The sequence below is a fragment of the Odocoileus virginianus genome, chromosome 14 (assembly GCF_023699985.2).
Source record: "Odocoileus virginianus isolate 20LAN1187 ecotype Illinois chromosome 14, Ovbor_1.2, whole genome shotgun sequence".
Classification (NCBI taxonomy): domain Eukaryota; kingdom Metazoa; phylum Chordata; class Mammalia; order Artiodactyla; family Cervidae; genus Odocoileus; species Odocoileus virginianus.
Genome location: NC_069687.1, coordinates 32,215,641 through 32,237,591, shown reverse-complemented (window position 1 = coordinate 32,237,591; position 21,951 = coordinate 32,215,641). Strand labels below are relative to the sequence as shown.

The following is a 21,951-nucleotide window of genomic DNA, read 5'->3' as shown; positions in this document are numbered from 1 at the left end:
AATAAAATTAAGCCTCTTTGGAATTTTCTGGAGGTAAAACTATAGAACCTGGAAAAATGTTAAGTATCGATGGGTCAAAGCTACAAAACCAAAAGCAAATCATCGCTATAAGTTACTCAAATTGTTGTTGTTTAATCTCTTAAATTGTATCTGACCCTTTTACGACCCCATGGACTGTAGCCCGCCAGGCTCCTCTGTCCATGGGATCTCCCAAGCAAGCATACTGAGTGGGTTGCCATTTCCTTCTCCAGGGATCTTCTGAACTCAAGAACTGGCAGGTGAATTCTCTACTGTTAAGCCACCAGGGAAGCCCCCAAGTTACTCAATAGAGAAGGCATAAATTCATTTTCAGCATGAATTAAACATTAATTACATCATAATTATTTGTAACATGTGACTATAGATACTGCATACTATAATATTCATTTTCAAGTTCATTATCTCACTTGAACCTCACAACTTATAACAGTAGGCTTGTTAGGTATTATCATTCCCATTTTATAAAGAAACAAGATTAAAACAATTTGTACGTTTCATGAATGGTGGATACTAGAACTCAAGTCTCCTAAAACTTAGTCTAATGCTTGACAAGGATCTGAAAACCCAGTCATGAAACCCTAATTAACACCTTCAGTTTTATAAGAATGGCAGAGAATACAGGTACTTCTTTCTACAAAAGAAAGCAGTTCTAAAATTTACAAATGATTCCTTACTTTTTTATTTGAGTCCTCTTCTGAATTAGAGTCCTTCTCTGATGATGGTAAGTGTACTACACACTGAATTAGTTGTAAAACCAGTGCTGTAACCATCTGAATATACATAGGCTCTCCATCCATATCACTACTATTTAACCTTTAATGGAGAAGAAAATATTTTAATAATACAGCATATGAAGAGAATTTCATTTTACATGTTATTTATGATCTTAAAGTTTCAGGTGCTTTCTTTACCAAAATTTCTAGGCATTATCCTTAGTGCTTGTAACAGTGACCTTAGTTAATTATTTTTGGGAAGTTAGAAAAAATACCAATTAAATGTCTATGTATAGATCATTGAAATAGTCACAGGAAAAATGCAGTATATAAAATTCTATACTTTATATGTACTGGAGAGTGAGAACTGTAATGTAAAACATCGAATATTTTTCAAAGTTATTTTTAAAATGACAAGTCTTCAGGGTTTCACAATGCCCAGGCATTCCGATATTTCTTTCGATAATATTTCCGATATTACTAAAATCTGCTCCATAGTCAGCTCTTGATCATACGTCAGAGTATGAGGTCAGTGACACAGAATGTAAAAACCCAGATTTTAAATCTTTTTGTTTAAAAGAGTATTCCTTTATATGTTGATTAAGTTTTTCTTCAGGTTTTAGTAGACAATAGACGTTTATCAACACATAAGTGGTCCAAAAAAAAGTAAGATAAAAACAATTATTTTATAGAGGACAGCCTTCAAAGCCATCTAAATATAACCCTATATGCTAGGTCAGTACATTTAATCACCCAGGAATATTACGATAGTCATGGAAATTTTGATGATGATCTATGCCAACAGAGGCAATACTGCTAACAATAGTGGATAACATTTCTTAGCTACTCTGTGCTTAGTGATTTAAAGTCATGTCTATTGTCTATATTGCCATTAGAGCAATTTTTCAGCTCTCTTAAAAAAATATTATATAATGACTTACTGTATAAAGGATTAAGTTCAAGTTCCTTAATAAGGCTTGTAAAATCCCTGAATTGCCTCTGATGCTTTGGAGCTGTATTTCTTACTGCTCTTCTCACAGACCAATGGTTCTTAAACAGGGATGGCTCTGCCCTTCAGGGGAACATTGCCCGTGTCTAGTGAAAATTTTGGTGATCATAATTGGAAAGGCTACATTTCTTTTGGTTATCTAGTAGGTAGGGGTCAAGGATGCTGCTAAGCATCTTACAATGTACAGGACAGCACTGCAAACAAAGTACTATCTGGCTCAAAATGTCAATTATGCCAAGACTGAAATTCCCTGCCAAAGATTGTTACACTTGACAATCACTGAGCCTTTAAGTCTCTCAAGAGTATACCATTACTTCACACATTTAAGCTATTCTTCATGCTGTTCTGACACTGAACTGCCTTTTTTTAATTTGATGATTAAAACAAAAATCAGAAATGATAAAGAATAAATATATGATGGCTACAGTATAATGGGGTTCTTCATCATAAACTTGGTGTTTGCTATAGTTAGTTACCTGAAGTTCCTTAAGCTCCTCTTGCTGGTAGGTAATCTTGCAAGTGAAGTAAAAATTTCTTCCAAAATTAACTGCCTATGTTTTTCATATCTTGAGAATACCTATTTAGCAATTATAAGATTTTAACTTAAGTTATAATTATTTGAAAACAAACAAAAATGATACTATACTATGTGATAAAAATCTAATCTGCCTTTTAGAATGAAAATGTTTTCAACATCTTCAATAGTAATGACTTAATTTGCTCAACTTATCTATCATAAATTGTAACATTCTTAAAGAAGTCATAGTATACTAGTTTCATTTAGAGGAATATGATATCTTGGGTATGGAAAGTAAGACAGATTTAAACGATTTTAAGTAATTGATTTTATTAAGAAATTATTAAATATTTTTAAATACTTAGAAGTGTTTAAAATCTAAGGCATACTAAAATAGCCCTCATGGAAAACTCAAAATCTGCATGAGTTTTTGCAAATTTGATTGAACAATATCAATATTATTTTTGGGGGGGATAACTAAAAATGTGTACTGATTTTACTTACTGCAGTGACTAATTTAATGGCACATAATTGTAGTTCACTGACATTTTCCACAAAAAATGGTGTTATTCCCATTGAAGATACCTGCATAGACACAGAGAGTAACAATAGTACACATCTGTAATAGATTCCAGTAACATTCTACCTTACTAAATCCCAAAACACTAAAAAACTTACTGAAGAACAGTGAGAGAGCATTTTATTTTCCCTCATCAATAGGCACCTAGTTTTTCCTTTGTTCCCTTTCATCCTCAAGAAAATTAGTACATATCTTCCTTCTCAGATGCCATTCCTCTAACTGCCAACTTTTAGACTGATAAATGTCACAGGAATGCAAAAAACAAAACATAATTCACTATTCTGGAAGAAATATCCTAACATATTTTAAAGGAAATGATCATGTAACTTTCAAATAATTTAGAGTTTAGAATTTACACTACATTCACCTTTCTTCTGCCCCAAATGCTTCTTTTTAAAACTTCCCTAGACTTTTACTTCTTCCATTTAGATATAATACACTCAGAATGGAAAAACTTAATGTAGTGCTGGTATTATTATTGAGCGATCAGGGTTAAACTGAACCCAACTGGGTCCTTTATCCTTAAATTATTTGGTCTAGAAATATGGAAAATGCTTGAAAAAAACTTACCTGAAGGATTGTTGTGTCTGTTAGAAGTTGTATTTCTAGTAGTTCTGATAAGCTGCTAACAATGTCACAAACTTTATTATAAAGCATTACTATTACTCTCTGCTTATGGGTAGAACATTTAGCCCGTTTTGCCTTTGAACTTAATAAGCCTCCTAAGATGAAAAAAAAATCAAAACAAGGCTTATGTCAATTTTTAATAATGTCTAATAGCAATGAAACTGCTTCCTGAATTAAAAGAACACATCTTTTTTTCTTCCCTATATAAAAATATAACTTGGCAAACAAATCTATTTATTTATTGAAGAGAAAATTATTCTCTAGGGAATACTCAGAAAGTCAACACTGTTAGAACAGATTTTCAATGGCTATTAAATTCTTGGATCTTAAGTATAAATTTCTTTTTTTTTTTTCCCCATTGACTGGAGTAGGATTTAAGATTATATTCCCCTTAAATCAACTTGCAATAATTAAACCACAGATAATTAACTTAGGATATTCATGATTCAAGTTTGCCCTCTTCTCTTCAAATGTAAACATGTTAATATATTTGACTCATTTATAAAGATTATAAGAGAAAGAATATACATTTTTAATTAGTTTATATTAAAGGATAACTGCTAAGAATATACATTTTTAATCAACCCATTTTGTAGATAATATTTTAGGCAAAATTAGGGGGTAGTACTAAATGGAACCAGAAGTGAACATTAACATTATTTAAGCTTGCAGACCAGTAAAATTACTTTTTATTATATGTAACAGTTGCTAAAGAAATTATAACTGAACAAGTACCAGACTGGAAAAGTTCTATATTCCAGTCAAATGAAGGGCAGTGTTGAGTACAAATTTATAATCTAGCAATTTTGGTGCAATTTTGAAGTCACTGCATTCTGAACCATCCAACATGGCAAAATTATATTACAGGTAATTTTGATATTAAACTAAAAAATTATCAGCATAAAAGGGCAAACCAACCTCCATGAGGATCTAATCTGTAAACAGGATCATACTGAGGATAAAGTGTATTCTGCAAATGAAATTTAGTGTACTGGATAACTCTTTCGATTACATCCTCAATATATACAGCTTTTGGCATGTTAGGGGATGTCATGATGTTTATAGTTGTAAGACAGGCATCTGCTGATTTTGTCACTCTCTCCATAATAAGGTCTCTCCATAACCTTTCTTCTTCTTCAGTATCATTATTCTGTAAAACAGCACATTGTTAATGAAATGGAAATAAACACATTTATAGGTTAAAATACTTTTTAAAGATTATACTACATTTGACCTTCACTGTAAAACTCTGTGTCGGGGAGATTCCCTACAGCAGGAAATGGCAACGCACTTCAATATTCTTGCCTGGAAAATGCCATGGGGTTGCAGCATCGGACCTGACTGAGTGACTGAGCATGCATGGTGGAAAACCTGGTAAGAGATTTGATGTGTGTCTATTTAAAGAATATCAGGAGTGAAGTACAAATACTTACATTATGTTAGGTATGATTTTTGTGTTAATGTTTTGAAACATAATGTACTCTTACTTTCTAATTTCACCATTAAGTGACATCCTAATAACAAAGTTTTAGTTATGTTCATTTTTTTGGATAGACTTGTAAGTAAAATGTTACCAACTCAATCATTTCTAATACCTATTTTTCAACAAAACTGTATTTTTGAAACAGATTAAAAAGTGGTAACTATGCAGACTACTGAAAACATAGTTTATTTTCTAAAATAGATAATTCAACAACTGATAGACTATATTTTAATTTATACATTAGCAATATGCATTACAATTGGGAAAAAGTGACTTTAATCTTACTTTTAAAGTGAAAATCCTTCTATCACATCCTTAGTTATATCAACTTTATATTCTAGGAATATTTTCATATGCATGCTATTGAAAGCTTATAACAGTGAGAAGAGAAATTAATAAAAGCATAATATATGTAAAGCAGAGAAGGGCTTTATACTAAGGCCAAAAAACTCCATCTCTAGTTTTCTTTCATTTTAATACTTACATACCCACTAAAAAAGTAAGATAAAATAACTTTTCTTTGATATTGAAGCTGTTATTTGGAATAGTCAGTTGGGGAGGTTCATCACTCATGTCAAACATTAAGGCTTAAAAGCAACACACTAAAAAGTGCTAAGGTTTTCAGGAATAAAAATAATTTCATTAAAAGCAAGTCAGCGAGTTCTCCACAACTTTGAACTCTAGTTTCTTGCTATTTACCACAGTTTCTTGCCAAAGTATTAAAAAACAAACAAACAAAAAAACTTGTAAGACTAAAGATGTAGTATTGGCTTGGCCCAAAAGTTCATTTGGGTTTTTGTAATATCATATGGGAAAACCTGAACAAATTTTTTGGCCAACCAATATACTGTCACTATAGTGTCTCTAATCCCTTAGGTTTATATGATTCAAAAATTATTTTAAAACGGCATTGGAAAAATATGGATATATTTAATAGACCACAGAAATACCACCTGAGATTACTTTTCTAAATTCCATGTAAATTACTTAGCACTCCTGTGCCTTCTGAAAACATCAAGAACACTTCCTTTCTGAGATATAATCCAGTTCATGTGCTAAATATATACACTATGTATGTATATATGAGAACAGAAGTATTATCTATCAATAATACTTGCTACCAGTGCTTCTCGCTAGATGGAAATTGGACCCTTTTCTGTTTTAAAAATTTTCTATAATATACTATTTTTATTATCAGTCATTTAAAAATAAATTTCATTCACTCAAAATATTCCTAAATTCTTATCTCTTACATTAAATTCCTATAAGCATTAGTGTTTGAATTTATTAATTGTTAAAGAGACACCAGGATCAATTCAAATGCACATACGGTTTTGAAAATCTGCTATAAGGTTAGGAAGGCAGACCATGGTTTATATAAATCATTATTACTACACCATATTGCCACTGCTTTTGATAAAGCACACTAAAATGTAATGACAGCTGCAGTTAACATTTTATTAAGAACTTACAATGTACCAGATACTGTTAAGCAGGTTACATGAATTAATTGATGAAACATCCTTTCAACAAACATTTGAGCTAGATATAAAAATAATACATAAGGATCAACATTTTAGGATACATTAAGAAATCACCATATGGTTTCCAACTATTAAGTTCTCCAGGTAAGGTCAAGAAAAAGAATTACTTCCTACCAACATTTTATAAATGAAAAGACATTTTAAAGACTCATCCATTTACAAAAGGAAGAGCATAATGTAAGATTAAAGAATGATCCTTTGAACTGAATGAATTTACATCTGTCACCATACTTATTTATATCAAAGCTATCAATTGATAATGTGTAACATTAGTTTTGGAGAAGGCAATGGCACCCCACTCCAGTACTCTTGCCTGGAGAATCCCATGGATGGAGGAGCCTGGTAGGCTGCAGTCCATTGGGTCGCTAAGAGTCGGACATGACTGAGCAACTTCACTTTCACTTTTCACTTTCACACACTGGAGAAGGAAATGGCAACCCACTCCAGTGTTCTTGCCTTGAGAATCCCAGGGACGGGGGAGCCTGGTGGGCTGCTGTCTATGGGGTCGCACAGGGTCAGACACGACTGAAGTGACTTAGCAGCAGCAGCAGCAACATTAATTTTAAACTACTAAGAATCAAATTCTAACTGCAAGGCTAAATGTGAACTGGTAAATAGTGGCAACAAGCTCGTATTAATAAAATTTGGAATCTTCCCCATAAATCAAAGTTGCTTATGAAAAACTGTATAATTTAATAAGAGTAAAATTAACAATACAGATCTTAAACTTACATGATTTAACAGAGTGGAGAGCTTTGACCCATCTTGAATATTCTTTTCCAAGATATTTAGGACTTTCACAGTTTTATCAGTGGAAAGCTAAACAGAAGCAAAAATTCTTTTATTGATCATTGGTAAACATAGTAAATTATTCAAGAAATATTCTGTACAATTATTCCCCTTAGCTTATGGATTATTAGCATTAACATTCGCTCAAAGAGTGGAAAATTAAAATTTTCTCACTTAGCTCCTCCACTCAAATCTGAATTATGTAGAGAATTAATTACTTATTTTTGAAAGAAGAGCAAACAGAATGGGCACACATGTATGTTTCTAACTCAAATCTTACCATATAGCTAGTTAAGACTGAATTTGTTCTGGCCCTCTGCTCTGTGAAAGTGACACTGAACATGCATATGATCACAGAGGCACCCACACACACACTCTCTAAATATTTCATCTGTTGATTTTTTATTTTTAAAAACACCTATTTAATTTCTTACAAATAATGTTTTCTGTATTTAAAGTAGTCATTGTAGAGGTTCTACCAGGAAGCCACTATTACCCATCCCTTTGACTAAGTCTCCTTTTAGATCCCTATCATGTAGCTAGGACTCTCAATGGAATCAGTCAGAAAAGTAATATGAGAGGATCAACAGAGTAAGTGACATCATGTATATTTTGATTATTTATATACTGGTGTATAGAAAAAATTTCCCCCAAATATATTGCTTTAGATAATTTCACAATAGATTAAACTACTGAAACTTTTTGTAAATTATCCATGCTTTGAAAATACTCAGTAAATGCACTTGTTTAAAATAGAAACACTATATATATTTTGAAATAGAAACACTATAGAACTTAAGACATAAAACCTAAATGGGGCATTGGCGCTTCGGAAAACTGATGCCATATTTGTATATACAAAAGAAATCAATATATTCCTCACTGCACACAGTAATATCAATGTGAACCAATAGTATATTAATTCTTGGGTAATTATGTGAAATGTCTGTATAGCTTTAAAATCCTAACTCATGAAACTTTTGGCACTGTCAGTGGGAATGTGAATTGGTGCTGCCATTATGGAAAACCAGTAGAGAGGGTCCTTAAAAAATGTAAAAACCAATCTGTCATAATCAAGTGATTCCATTCTCTAGCTACATATCTGAAGAAAATAAAAGCACTAACTTCATAAGACATACGCATGCCCATTTTTACTGTAGCATTATTTATAATAGCCAAGACATGGAAGCAACCAACGTGTCCACTCATAAATGAATGGATAAAGAAAACATGGTGTGTGTGTGTATATATTTAGCCATGAAAAGAAGGAAATCTTGTCATTTGCAACAATATGCATGGACTTTGATGGCAATGAGTCTAACAGAAATAAGTCAGACAGAGAAAAACAAATGCCATATGATCTCAACTGTATATGGAATCTTAAGAAAAAAAGAATTTATAAATACAAAGAACAGACTGGTGGTTGCTGAAGGTGTGAAGTGGGGGTGAGTGAAGCAGATGAAGTTGGTCAAAAGGTACAAATTCCCAGTTATAAGTCAGTCCTGGGAATGTAATGCAAGGCATGATCAATACAGGCAACAATACTATAGTTTATATCTGCAAGTTGTCAAGAGAACAGAACTTAGAGTTCTCATAATAAAAAAAAAATGCAACTGTAACTGTGTGTGGCCATGTTAACTAGATTTATTTTGTATCTTTTTTCAATACGCACAGATATTGAATTGTTACACTGAACTCCTGAAACTAATATAAATGAATACAAAATGAATAACTAATCATATTTTTTAACTTTGGAAAGAATATTAAAATATTTCCCAGTCTACTTTAAAACTAAATAAACAAGTTTAATTTTTGAGAAAACAAATTCTTCAGATAAATATCATCTTTCATTAAATCTTTTACTATGCTTAGAGAACAAATCATTATCTTTACATTACAAACTAAGAGTAGAAAATTTTGTAAAAGAGGAGCCTGATTAGGAGGAAAGAGGATTTTTTTTTTGAAACTGTATTTGCATAGTTAATCATGCAGTAGTTTAGGGGGTGACTGATGGCTCATAAAGATTATGGGAAGTCAATTCTTGATGCTGTCACTATTGTTTGAAGTATTACTAAGGAAAAAAAATTTCTGTTATTCCATTAGTGCAATGAGACTACTTGGCAACAGACACCTCATAGGAAAGACAACCCATAGAAGTTAATATTAAGCCTACAACAATGAGATTCTGTACTTATTAACAATTAATGTGTTAACAGACACAGAGAATAGACTTGCGGTTGCCACGGGGGAGAGGTGGTAGGTGAGGGAAGGACTGGGAGTATGGGATTGTCAGATGCAAGCTATTAATATAGTACATATAAGGAACAAGGTATAGCACCAGGAACCATTTTCAATATCCTGTGATAAACTATAATGGAAAAGAATGTTTACAGATGTATAAATAAATCACTCTGTTGTACAGCAGAAAGTAACACAACATTGTAAATCAACTATACTTTAATAAAATAAACCAAAAATCCCCCAACAATTACTGTGTTAAAACCATGGCTTAACATGGTTTTAACATGGCTTAACATTTCAATGTAAATGACTAAAGGAAATGTCAGAAAAATTTAGTGTATTTCTGCACTTAAATACTTTAAATATTTGAGACAATGAAAAAATAAACAGTGACAAAAAATCCAGGACTGTGTTGCTTTGAATGCAAAAATGATTTTTCTTTAGAATAATTTGCAGAATATGCCTTTGATTCAAGACTTGTCATTTTTTGAAGAAATAATTCTGTCAGATTCTCAGAAAGAAACAATGAGTTGTCTTTTTATCATTACTCACTTTATATAAACTTTGCAATTTACCTTTAAAACTTTAATTTCAAACATGAGATAGTAAGTATATTTATAAATTTTACTTTAGTGAGATACCTTATCCATTATACCCATTGCTTTAATTTTAGCAGATTCACTGCCAAGTTCATTAAGCTGATGTTTTCCTAAGAGCAGTTCCTGAGGAATTTCATCATCATCACCTGAAAAACCAATTCAAACATACATAGTTTAGGTAAAATAAATAGCTCAAAATAGTTAGCTTTAGTTAATAAAATTTCTACATATATACAAACAGATGTAAACAAACAAAAATAATATCCTATGAGACCTCTGTAAACCTCAAGCAAACCCTGAATAAAAGAGGACAAAGATTACAATTAGACTTCTGACTAAGATGGGAAGAGGAGATAGGTATCTTAACTACTTTATGACCCTTCTCAAGCAAACTTTCTGCCCCAGCAGGCTGACCTGTATGGACTACATCAACAGTCTCCCATGCCCTCTGGCTTCTGTTTGGGTTCAGCCAGTGGGGTGCCCTGTCAGAAGATCAAAGAGAAGGAGAGTGAGGTCAGGGTATTTATATTCCTGACTCCTTCCTTGCAAGGTCTCCTCAAGCTGCTCATGTCCTCTGACCAAAAGAACACTTGTTTTTACAAGGCAACCTATTCTAAAACTTTTTCTTTTCCTATTGACTGAGTTCTGCTGATTTCTCTTTACACTTGCTCCTTTGGGTATAGGGGTGGTAACAGTTCCTAGTCTGTTAACTTTGGGTTTCCACTCTATTCTGCCCCTATCTTTGTAATTTTGGTCTCTTTGTAAGTAACTACTCAAGTTATCTTAATTTGAGAATGCCATATGACTTCCTGTTGGGATCGTAAATGACATGGAAGAGAGTTTTTCAGCACACAATTCGGAAGTTTTATTTATTTATTTATTTTCATTTATTTTTATTAGTTGGAGGCTAATTACTTTACATCATTGCAGTGGTTTTTGTCATACATTGAATTCTGAAGTTTTAGAAATGATGAAGTGGATATTCTAAGTAATCAGGGAAAGCATTAATGATACTTACACAAGTAACTGTCACAAAAACAAATACTTAATATACTTTTTAATGCATTTTTAAACAGATGTACTCATACTAGAATTACTGTACTTCAACTAGTTTTTGTATAAATTAGACACTAGAGTTTGTAGCTACTGAAAGTGGCATAAAGTTCTTGAGAGCAGGTCTAAACAATGTAAGCAGCTTTTTAAAAAAATAAACCTAACAATTTTTAGATCTGTAGGTATGACCCATAGATATTATAAATGTAACACAACATTACATTAACCCTACTGTATTCTAATTGCTTTACGATTTTGTTTCCCACATTGGATACAGAATATGTACATAATAAATACATAAAGCCTGGGGCTGATGTATTTATGTTTGCATCTCTAGCACTTAACATACTATAATTACTGACAAACAGTAATTATTCAATAAATATTGTCTTTTAGAATAAATTAAGTAGGCTCTCATTTCTGCATCTTTGCTCATATTAGTACCAGTACCCTTCTTCTCTAGGGCCTACTCAAGTTTCATCTGCATAAAGGCTTCCCTAATTATTCTAATCTACTATGGTAGCTGTACTCTCAGGACTCTTAAAACACTATCAGTACTAAACTAATTTAACACTTGAATTTTACACCAATGTTTTCAGTTACTTGATAACACAGACTAGATTTGATGCCACACTAGATTTCAACTTAAGAGCATAGATCATCCATCTGAATCTACTAGAATAACTGACAGAAAGCTTAACACACAGGTAAATAAACAGATTTGAAATTGAGTTTATATTTAAGGGTAAATAAATATATTTTAAATGATTTTACCAAATGCAGTAAAATCCATATCTTCTAAGTTATCCAAAATATTCTCTATTGAGGCTGTGAATCTCTTAAAAGTTGAAGAATCCATCATTTCTGCAAAGGAAGAAAAAAATGCAAAACTTAATCATCTACATTCCAAGTAGAAAACTGAAGTTGATGACTATGAATAAAGACAAACTAAAATGTTACCTTCAGGTGTTAGTTTTGGTTCATAAGCTTTCCGCTTCTTCTGTTTTTCTTTTTTCTTCATTTTTCTAGCAACTAAATGAACAAAAAGAAATACTGAAATGCAGTAATAACAACCTAAAATACTTCTATGTTTACTTTCTTCTTGAACATTAATTAAAAACTTGAACAATAATCACTAATACAAATTTTTGTCGATTAAAAATTAGAAGTTGTTAATTAGCTCATAAAAAGGTATAAAAATTCTTCAAAGTTAAAACCTTAAATTTAACATCTGCTTATGTAAGAAATCCATTGACACTGATGAATTACCCTCACTAAGGCTGGGAGGAGGAGAATAGTCTTCCATGTCAGAATCTGACGGGCTTCGATTTCGATAACGACCACCACCTGAACTCCTTCTTCCTTCATGAGAGTGGCCACTTCTCCTATGATCCCCAGAGCTTCTTCTGTCACGCTCTTCATATTCCCAAGCTTTATCATCATCTTTTTTATGTCGTTTCCTAGAGGCTAGAAGCAAATCCCCATGACAAATAATTTACCTCACTTAAAAGACTATTAAAACTTGTACTTTAAAAATGAACCACATGGCAGGGGCAAGTCTTCATTTGTGTGAGACTAGGAAATTGAGTCATTCTGATTAACCAGAAATATAAATTATGGTACAGAAATGGTATCACTTATTTTAGCATTTATCTAGATTTAGAAAATTTTACATGAACTTGGTTTGCTAATGAATATAGATAGGAATATTCTGGGAATTAAACCACACCGTTCATTTTAAAGAGATATTTGGTGAGTCAATAATATCTAAAATTCAGGATTAATTAAAGCATGTAAAACAAACTTTATCTAGAATTTGATAAAAACCAGAAACACTTTAAAACATTTGGAATGCTGGTAGAAGTGGGGTTTGGAGCAAAAATAAACTTTTGAGAAACTGTTACAGAATGTGGGTAACCATGTATACTATCAATTAACAGCCAAGTTAAGCCCACAACATAGCTCTAAATTCAACAGACTCTGATAACCTAACATCACGAGCTACCGATACAAAGACAAAATAAACCTGTATAGTTGTAAATACCCACACACTGAATTTAGTTCTCCAACAATATACTTGCTTAAACCCAAAAAGACAGCTTTTAAGTTTATGCATGCTAGATAAGCATATTTATGTATGTTACCTTCAATCCCTTCCCCATCCTTCCAGAGGTATAAGCATTCTGCTAAAATCACCAGTACTGACAGGAGCCTCTAGGCAGAACTGGCAAACAGATTTCATCTGACACATCAACTCTGATCAACCGGTAGTAGCTGCCCAGAGCATAATGTTGAGAATAATTCTGAGCCCTGAGACAAAGCACCATATTTCAGCAAGAAAGACTGATTAAAAATGTCTGTCCAGTGAGACTTGGAAGGAATACAAGTGAAAAATATTTAGCACATCTGTTCTAGGATATAACAGAACCAAGTTAAAACCAGGATAGAGAACTGATGTGTTCTACATCCTGTGATCACGCACTTGTTGCTGAAGTGACCACTTGTTGCTGAAGTGACCACTTGTTGCTGACAGTGAATTACTTTCTAGTCTGTCATCCTGAACCTGACTCCTTTGCTTATCTTGTGACTTGCTTCTATTTTAAATCCTTAACTATGACCAATACCCAACTTCTTCACACGAAACTGTTGCTTGAGTCCCTACTCCTCTACTTGGCTTAGATTTAAGGATGCCAATCTTTGGTTCATGTACTCTATCTACACTTGTGCTAATGTCTTATGTGTGGATAAGCAATGTCTATGCATGCTCAAGTTGTGTCCAACTCTCTGTGACCCCATGGACTGTAGCCCAACCAGGCTCCTCTGTCCATGGGACTCTCCAGGCAAGAATACTGGAGTGGGTTGCTATGCTCTTCTCCAGGGGACGTTCCCGACCCAGGGATCAAACTCATGTCTCTTACATCTGCTGTACTGGCAGGAGGGTTCTTTACCACTAGTGCCACCTGGGAAGCCTTTTGCTTATGTATAGCATTCACTAAATATTTTTTCAAAAAGTAATGAAATACTAACTTTGAAGAATGATAATTAACAAGAGTTCGTTCAGAAAGTAGTATTCTTTGATCTCAAATATGACTTAAAGAGTTTTTATTTAATTTCATAAGAAATCTATTTCAAGCCTTCAATTCTACGAGGAGGAAATGCTTGAAAAATTTTATAGTTAGCAAGTAGATATAATATGCTGAAGGACGGGGAAGCCTGGTGTGCTGCAGTCCATGGGGTCACAAAGAGTTGGACGTGACGGAGTAACTAAACAACAACAACAACAATATGCTGTATTGGTGGTAATTTTCATAGGTCTTGGAAATTTCTGTTTCACATCCATTAAACTAAGCAAGTTGGAAAAAAAAAAGAATGGCAAATTAAGAGGAAAAAGTTCAACTTCTATGAAGCAGTGTCTATAGAAACAAGGTTCTATCAGGACCCCAATTTATTATGATTAATCTGTCCATTCTTATATCATTTGTCATCTTGGAAAAAGTAGGGGAAGAACTCAACAGAACTCAATAGGGTGTGTAAAATATGACTTGGGCCTTTTCCATGCTCCCTTTCTAAATTTCTCCTATGTGCCCCTTTAGCATCTTAGATCTCCCCTCCTTTTTCCCCCACAACCAAGTGACTTTATAATTGTACATGACTATCCAAATCTGTGTGGCCCAACTTTAAAAGTGAACCCTCAATAGTTCCCCCTATCTTTCAACAAAACTACTTCCTTAGTTTTAGATTTTTAGTAAACCAATTTGATTGAACTGCAATAAAATTTTGTTTTGTAAACATCTTTCTCCCTCAAAGCAGAATAATGCTTACCACTTATGTTCTCACAATATTTTCACATTTTGTACTGTACTCCATTTTACTAATTTTTTGCTATGGTATAATGATGACAATTTGACTGCTTATGACAGCTACAAATTGGAATTCTTTCATCACTCAAAACAGTGGCCAGAGAGTCAACTTTTCTAGTTACTTGTATAGAAATAAACCCCAAAAAACAGGAAGCTATTCTAAGGTCTCCTGAAAAACCCAGAGGCACTCCTCTTTTCCCAAGCAGAAGTTGAAGCTCAGGTTCTCTAACTAACATTAGCTTTCAACATCCTCAGACATATATATGGGATCCATGGCTTTTAAGATGAAATGATGTGCTCCCATGAGACAACATCTCTTATCATAGGAAGGAAAGAAGAGAACAGCGGCTGCGGTGACGACAAACATGAGGCATGTGAGGCGCTCTCCTCTATTTTCCATTTGATGGGCTTTTCTGATTATGCTACCCTTTTTACTTAACTGTGAGGTAGCTTCAGAATTCTCATCAGCTTAGCAATGCAGGCAGCCACTCTCAATTAACTGGAGTTGAAGTGTGACTTGAAATCAGTCTGCAATTAAGGAACTCCTTAGTCATTCCCTTTAGAAACAGATGGGGGTCAGGGGGAGGGCGGGAAAGTGAAGCAGAGGCATGTATATAAAGGGCAGGGAGTTTCTGGGCCACCAGATCTCCTTTCTCCTCTCCCTTCCCAGACCATATGTTCCCATATAAACAAAATATTTAATTATAATAAAAACGTATTAGCTTTAGCCATTGAAATATACTGCATATAAATACATCTCATTATAATACAATAACAATTATACATATAATTGTCAGATTAATTTTGCTGTATTTTATTTCAATTTTAAAACTGTATTCAGATTTGTTCAGTATTCATAGTCTACTGTTCATAGCTTAAGAGCTCACAATATTGAGAAGATTAGAGTAAATGAACATTGATCAAAAACTTTGGAGGTGAAGGGCTTCCATAGACAATAATACATTTAAAAATGGCAGCATGCATCTGTCCTTCCTGCCCTTGCTTGTCACACCTCAATCTACAGATACTAGGTGGAAAAGGTAGAACACACTGGTGGTCTTCCCACTTCTTTTGGTCATAATGACTAAGTCAGTTGGCACACAAGTGAAGATCTCCCATAGTCTGTTTCCACTGAATGTCGTTTAAGTCAAACAAGGTTGCTGACCCCTCTTGGCTAGGCTCAATTCTCTTGCTCCAGTAGAAGGAAGATAGGGATTAAAGAGAAGAACTTTTTCAGTGGACCAGTAGGAAGACAGGCGAGGTATAGCAAGTCTAGTGCAAAGACAGGTGGTCACAGTGTTGTAGAGAGGTAGCTGTGTAGTGAAGAAGCCAGCTCTGGAAAACAGTGAAACAAGGGAGGAATTCCAGGACACAGCTGGGCAAAAAGGAGAAGCCAGGTCCAAACCACACAGATAATTGGCAATGTGGCTAATCCATTCATAATTTAGTGATAGTATGGTTTAAAATATTTCTTCATCTGGCTATCTCCTACGTGTCCTTCAAGACTCAACTCTAGTGTCACCTCTTCCAGTAAGTGCTCTCTGAACCCCAGTATAATTTTGATGCCAATCCAATTAATCCAATGTGCTCCCACAGCACCCTGGATTTACTATCATCATTGCTGTACTCCTCACTGTACTTCAACTTTTTACATATTTCCCCCATTAGACTGAAGATTCTTCAAAGATGGGGTCACATACTTGCTAAATTTTTATTCTCATTGCCTAACATATAGTGGGAGCTCAATAAATGTTTGCTAAATGCATATAGAAACATACCTGTGTTACCTGACACTAATTATAACTCATTAAAAATTTTTTTTCTTGGTGCCAACTGATCTCATCTTTCATACATATTTTAAGTATAATGAAAAAACTTGCTATACTGTTTATTAAGATCACTGTTCTCTTGCTAACCCAAAAAATTATAAATGAAACAAATACATCAATCTGCTTTTTAATTCTAAAGTAATAATAAACTTATGTGATACTTACATTCAAAAGTTTCATCACTATCATTATCTTCATCTGAACTGATTTCAGCATATTTTGGTTTTTCATTAACTGTGCTACGCTTGCGTTTATTCATTTTCACACGTTCACAAAGTGGCATGGTGGATTCAATTTCTGCCAGGAGTTCAGGGGGTAATTCTTTTAACACTGATTGATCTATACTACCTATTAATAAAAGGTAAGAAAAAACATAAATCTGAAGATAAAAGGGAAATTTTAACTGTTAAACACAAAATTAAATATTAATATTTATGTAAGTTTTCTAAGTTACATTTGTACTTTAATAAAACACATTCATATTTATAATTAGTCTTAACCCTAAACTGATAATGCAGTTTTTATACATATTATCATCATAAACAACTTTTAACAACTATTGCTATCACAGCAATAGAGGGTAGTTATATCATCAATTTTTGATGTAATTAGCGCCTTCATTTGCCTGCACTGACTAAGACCCACTTGCGTTTTCAGGTGTATCTGTACCAGGGTGTGTACCGCATATTCTTGGTAGCACTCAAATTTGTTTTAGAGTTCTGGAGAAGTAAGTTTGAAAGTAATTATATTCCTAGGTATAAATGTTAAGAGTTGGAGAGGATACCTGTCACCTCATTCTCTTCTGTATGATCTTGGTGGTTGTGTATGGTGGCTGGGACAAAATTTCATATGCTTTTACCTATCTTTGTCTATGAGAGGCACAGTAATACCCTTAGTATTACAGAAAATTTCCTCAAACAGCCAAACCAAAGTATGTGGTTAACTGAAGATAACAGGAACACGAAAAGCAAGATAAATAGGAAAAAGCATTTTAAAATATAAATGTCAACTGAAAAGGGTAAATTCAAATCTGTTATGAAATAAACTCATATTTTTCCATGAAAGAATAAAGGATATAATACTATTAGAACTATTAACATAACATTTACTATTTAATCCTACACACATATACACAAACATACAAACAGTTGCTAAGAAGAAATCAATCCTTAACATCCTGTTGAGAGCTTAAAAATAAAGTAGAACTAGCTAAAGTTATTTACTCAGGATAAATTGTCCTTGATGACTACTAAAGATGACAATTTTAACTTACTTTACTTACCCATGTAAATCTTTGAGTGGAAGTATAAAAATGATGTCTTACCTAAATTTTAAGAACTGGGAGCAAAGAGTACCTTAGTGGTTTACAGCAGGGATATTAGTAACTATAATCAAGATTAAGACCATAACATTCAAATGATAATAGTGCTTATGCAAAGATTAAATATAAATCGTTCCAAAAATAAATAGGTACTGGTTAAGACAGTTTAAACATCACAAGAATACACAACACTAGTAATTTAAGAAGACGAAACATAAAGTATCGGTCTCAAATGACAAATAATCCTTTTATTCATCATGAAGAAGGAGTTATTTCAGTAACTGATAACTTCTATTCATCCAAATACATGAATAGCAACAATTTACCCAACAAAGATGTAAAACTCATGACTAGTAAAATCCCAAAGACTTCATTGTTTAGAATTGTGACAATATTAATGTTGAATTTACCTTATATATGTCATTTTCAAATCATTTAATATTCCCTTGCTCTTTCTTAATTTAAATGTATTGTATCAGTGAGGTTCACTTTATAGAATATTAGTAGAGGTAAAAAAAATCAACTTCAGCTTTGGATCATCATTATCTTCACTGCCAAGGTGAACATACTCTTCATCACATTTACAAGTTCTTAATGCTCTGAACACCTCTAACTAAACATATGGTTTTTAAATGGAAGGATCATGTCTTCTGGTATATACTTTCCCCTTTCTACATGATCTATAATATTAAGTATGTATATGAAATGGTCAGTTAATGGATTTCTGACTCTGCGGTTCACAATTTCTTATGTTAACTTACAGATGGACCACCTGTATAGTTTCAGAATTGCTGTATATGATACAAATGAAGATAGCTCCAAATTTTTAAAAGATGGAAATTCTTTTTGTACTACATGAAACATAACTTTATGGAATTTATAAATATGGATAACCCAAAAAGTATCTGGCTTTTAGTTCGCCATGAGATTTTCTGAAGAAGATGATTTGCCTGTTATGTTCTACTTAAGATTAAAATTTCCATTCACAAAGATATGCTGACTTGATAAAATATCATAGAATTATTCTTCAGATAAATATACAATAAATAATCAAGGGTTAAGATATATATGGGTACTTGCTCTCTCTTTACAATGGTTCATTATATCCCAAGAACAGGGAGTTTGCTCTCTTCATTTTTTCTTTAAAAAAAAATTCACAGTAGCCAAACACAGAAAATTTATGACTTATAAAGCAGGTAACAAAGATTATTCACTGTAGTTTACCATTTCTAATTCCTTAAATTAAAATACTATCAGATTAAAGAGCTCTACTATTCTGTACATCATTTTAACTTCTGCATAAAGCTGAAAGTTAGAGCAACACAATTTAAAGACTTCGTGTTTCATTTCTAAAGATGATCCAACTAAAAAAAGAAAGATCCAGCAATGGTTAATGTCTCTCAATGTACTGTCCTCCAAAAGTGGACTGCCTCATTTTGAACAGATATACCTATTTCACAGATCTATGTATTTTCTGGATTTCTTCCTTTTCATAAAACACTTTATAAATTGACTCAGCAAGGTCCCTTGATTATGTAGGATAAGCAATAAAATGCTTGACATTTCTATGTCAGAATCTTTAACACACTGAAGATTGGATAACTGACTCAGTTTCAACAGAAATGAATAAACAGTGAGTACTGTAAATGATCGCTAGAACATACTTGGTTATGATCATTTCCCTGAATTAGAAAATAGTCATTTAAATAATGCAAAAACAATGTTTCACTGGCTACATCTTAATATGTTGATGATTTTACAGATTATTGTTATTTGTTGAGTTATTTGTTCTTAAAACCCTGAGACTGCGGATCCTTTATGATTATCTTTCTCACCTCTTTTCTCTCATGTCAACTACTTTATGCTTTAAATGAGGTTATTTGAATCACCACAAAATTTTAAGTTACTGGCTTGAGGGATAATGCCATGTAAGTTAATTTGGTGAGGCACCACACTTCTGTAGATGGATATTCCATTGGATATAGTGCATCTTTATTTTCTGGCTCTATTAAAGCTAAAGAAAAAATTTACTTCTAGGTGTGCTACATTTTAGCAATCTTGAATTCCCAGTATAAATCACTCATACTAGGACACTTACCGGATTATTAAAATGAGAAGTTATCAAAAGATTAAAAGTCCCAAAAAGTCACTAATTTAATAACTAACACCGACTCGATGGACAAGTGTTTGAGTAAACTCCGGGATCTGTGATGGACAGGGAGGCCTGGCGTGCTGCGATTCATTGGGGTTGCAAAGAGTCGGACACAACTGAGCGACTGAACTGAACTGAAACTGAACACTGTGTTATGTATGTTCTTTTAAATGGGGAAACAACCCTGAGGTTAAAATAAACAACCTCAATCAATGGACTCTTCAGGATTGAAGTTTCAGACAATGAAAGCCAGTTACATATAGAAACAAACCAGGAAACTCACATAAACCTCCAAATTTTATGTCATAAAAAACATTTTAGGTAGGCAAGTTGTAGCACCAGTAACCTACCAATATTACAGAGGAGTACCATAAAAGATGGTGCTCTGAAGGTGCTGCACTCAATATGCCAGCAAATTTGGAAAACTCAGCAGTGGCCAAAGGACTGGAAAAGCTCAGTTTTCATTCCAATCCCAAAGAAAGGCAATGCGAAAGAATGCTCAAACTACCACAGTTGCACTCATCTCACACACTAGTAAAGTAATGCTCAAAATTCTCCAAGCAAGGCTTCAGCAATATGTGAACCGTGAACTTCCAGATGTTCAAGCTGGTTTTAGGCAAGGCAGAGGAACTAGAGATCAAATTGCCAACATCCGCTGGATCATCGAAAAAGCAAGAGAGTTCCAGAAAAACATCTATTTCTGCTTTATTGACTATGCCAAAGCCTTTGACTGTGTGAATCACCACAAACCGTGGAAAATTCTGAAGGACATGGGAATGCCAGACCACCTGACCTGCCTCTTGAGAAACCTGTATGCAGGTCAGGAAACAACAGTTGGAATTGGACATGGAACAACAGACTGGTTCCAAATAGGAAAAGGAGTATGTCAAGGCTGTATATTGTCACCCTGCTTATTTAACTTATATGCAGAGTACATCATGAGAAACACTGGGCTGGAAGAAACACAAGCTGGAATCAAGGTTGCCAGGAGAAATATCAGTAACTTCAGATATGCAGATGACACCACCCTTATGGCAGAAAGTGAAGAAGGACTAAAGAGACTCTTGATGAAAGTGAAAGAGGACAGTGAAAAAGTTGGCTTAAAGCTCAATATTCAGAAAACTAAGATCATGGCATCCGGTCCCATCACTTCATGGCAAACATATGGGGAAACAGAGGCTGACTTTATTTTTGGGGGCTCCAAAATCACTGCAGATGGTGAAATTAAAAGACGCCTACTCTTTGGAAGGAAAGTTATGACCAACCTAGATAGCATACTAAAAAGCAGAGACATTACTTTGCCAACAAAGGTCTTTCTAGTCAAGGCTATGGTCTTTCCAGTGGTCAGTGTGGATGTGAGAGTTGGACTACAAAGAAAGCTGAGTGTCGAAGAATTGATGCTTTTGAACTGTGGTGTTGGAGAAGACTCTTGAGAGTCCCTGGGACTGCGAGGAGATCCATCCAGTCCATCCTAAAGGAGGTCAGTCCTGGATGTTCATTGGAAGGACTGATGTTGAAGCTGAAACTCCCAATACTTTGGCCTGATGCGAAGAGCTGACTCATTTGAAAAGACCCTGATGCTGGGAAAGATTGAA

The 21,951-nt window shown here is 33.7% G+C and overlaps 1 protein-coding gene across 3 annotated transcripts in view; it reads right to left on the bottom strand.

Annotated features, from left to right (window-relative positions):
* NIPBL (NIPBL cohesin loading factor) overlaps positions 1-21,951 on the bottom strand; it is a 195,787-nt gene that overhangs the window by 49,889 nt on the left and 123,947 nt on the right. For all 3 annotated transcript variants that reach the window (XM_020901635.2, XM_020901637.2, XM_070476591.1), the window contains 11 exons: positions 17,049-17,231; positions 12,464-12,661; positions 12,155-12,226; positions 11,969-12,058; positions 10,184-10,287; positions 7,245-7,331; positions 4,404-4,635; positions 3,429-3,580; positions 2,783-2,863; positions 2,238-2,338; positions 714-852 (listed from right to left, as the gene is read on the bottom strand). In XM_020901635.2, coding sequence (XP_020757294.1) covers positions 714-852; positions 2,238-2,338; positions 2,783-2,863; positions 3,429-3,580; positions 4,404-4,635; positions 7,245-7,331; positions 10,184-10,287; positions 11,969-12,058; positions 12,155-12,226; positions 12,464-12,661; positions 17,049-17,231 — 1,439 coding nt within the window. The remainder of the gene's footprint in view (positions 1-713; positions 853-2,237; positions 2,339-2,782; positions 2,864-3,428; positions 3,581-4,403; positions 4,636-7,244; positions 7,332-10,183; positions 10,288-11,968; positions 12,059-12,154; positions 12,227-12,463; positions 12,662-17,048; positions 17,232-21,951) is intronic.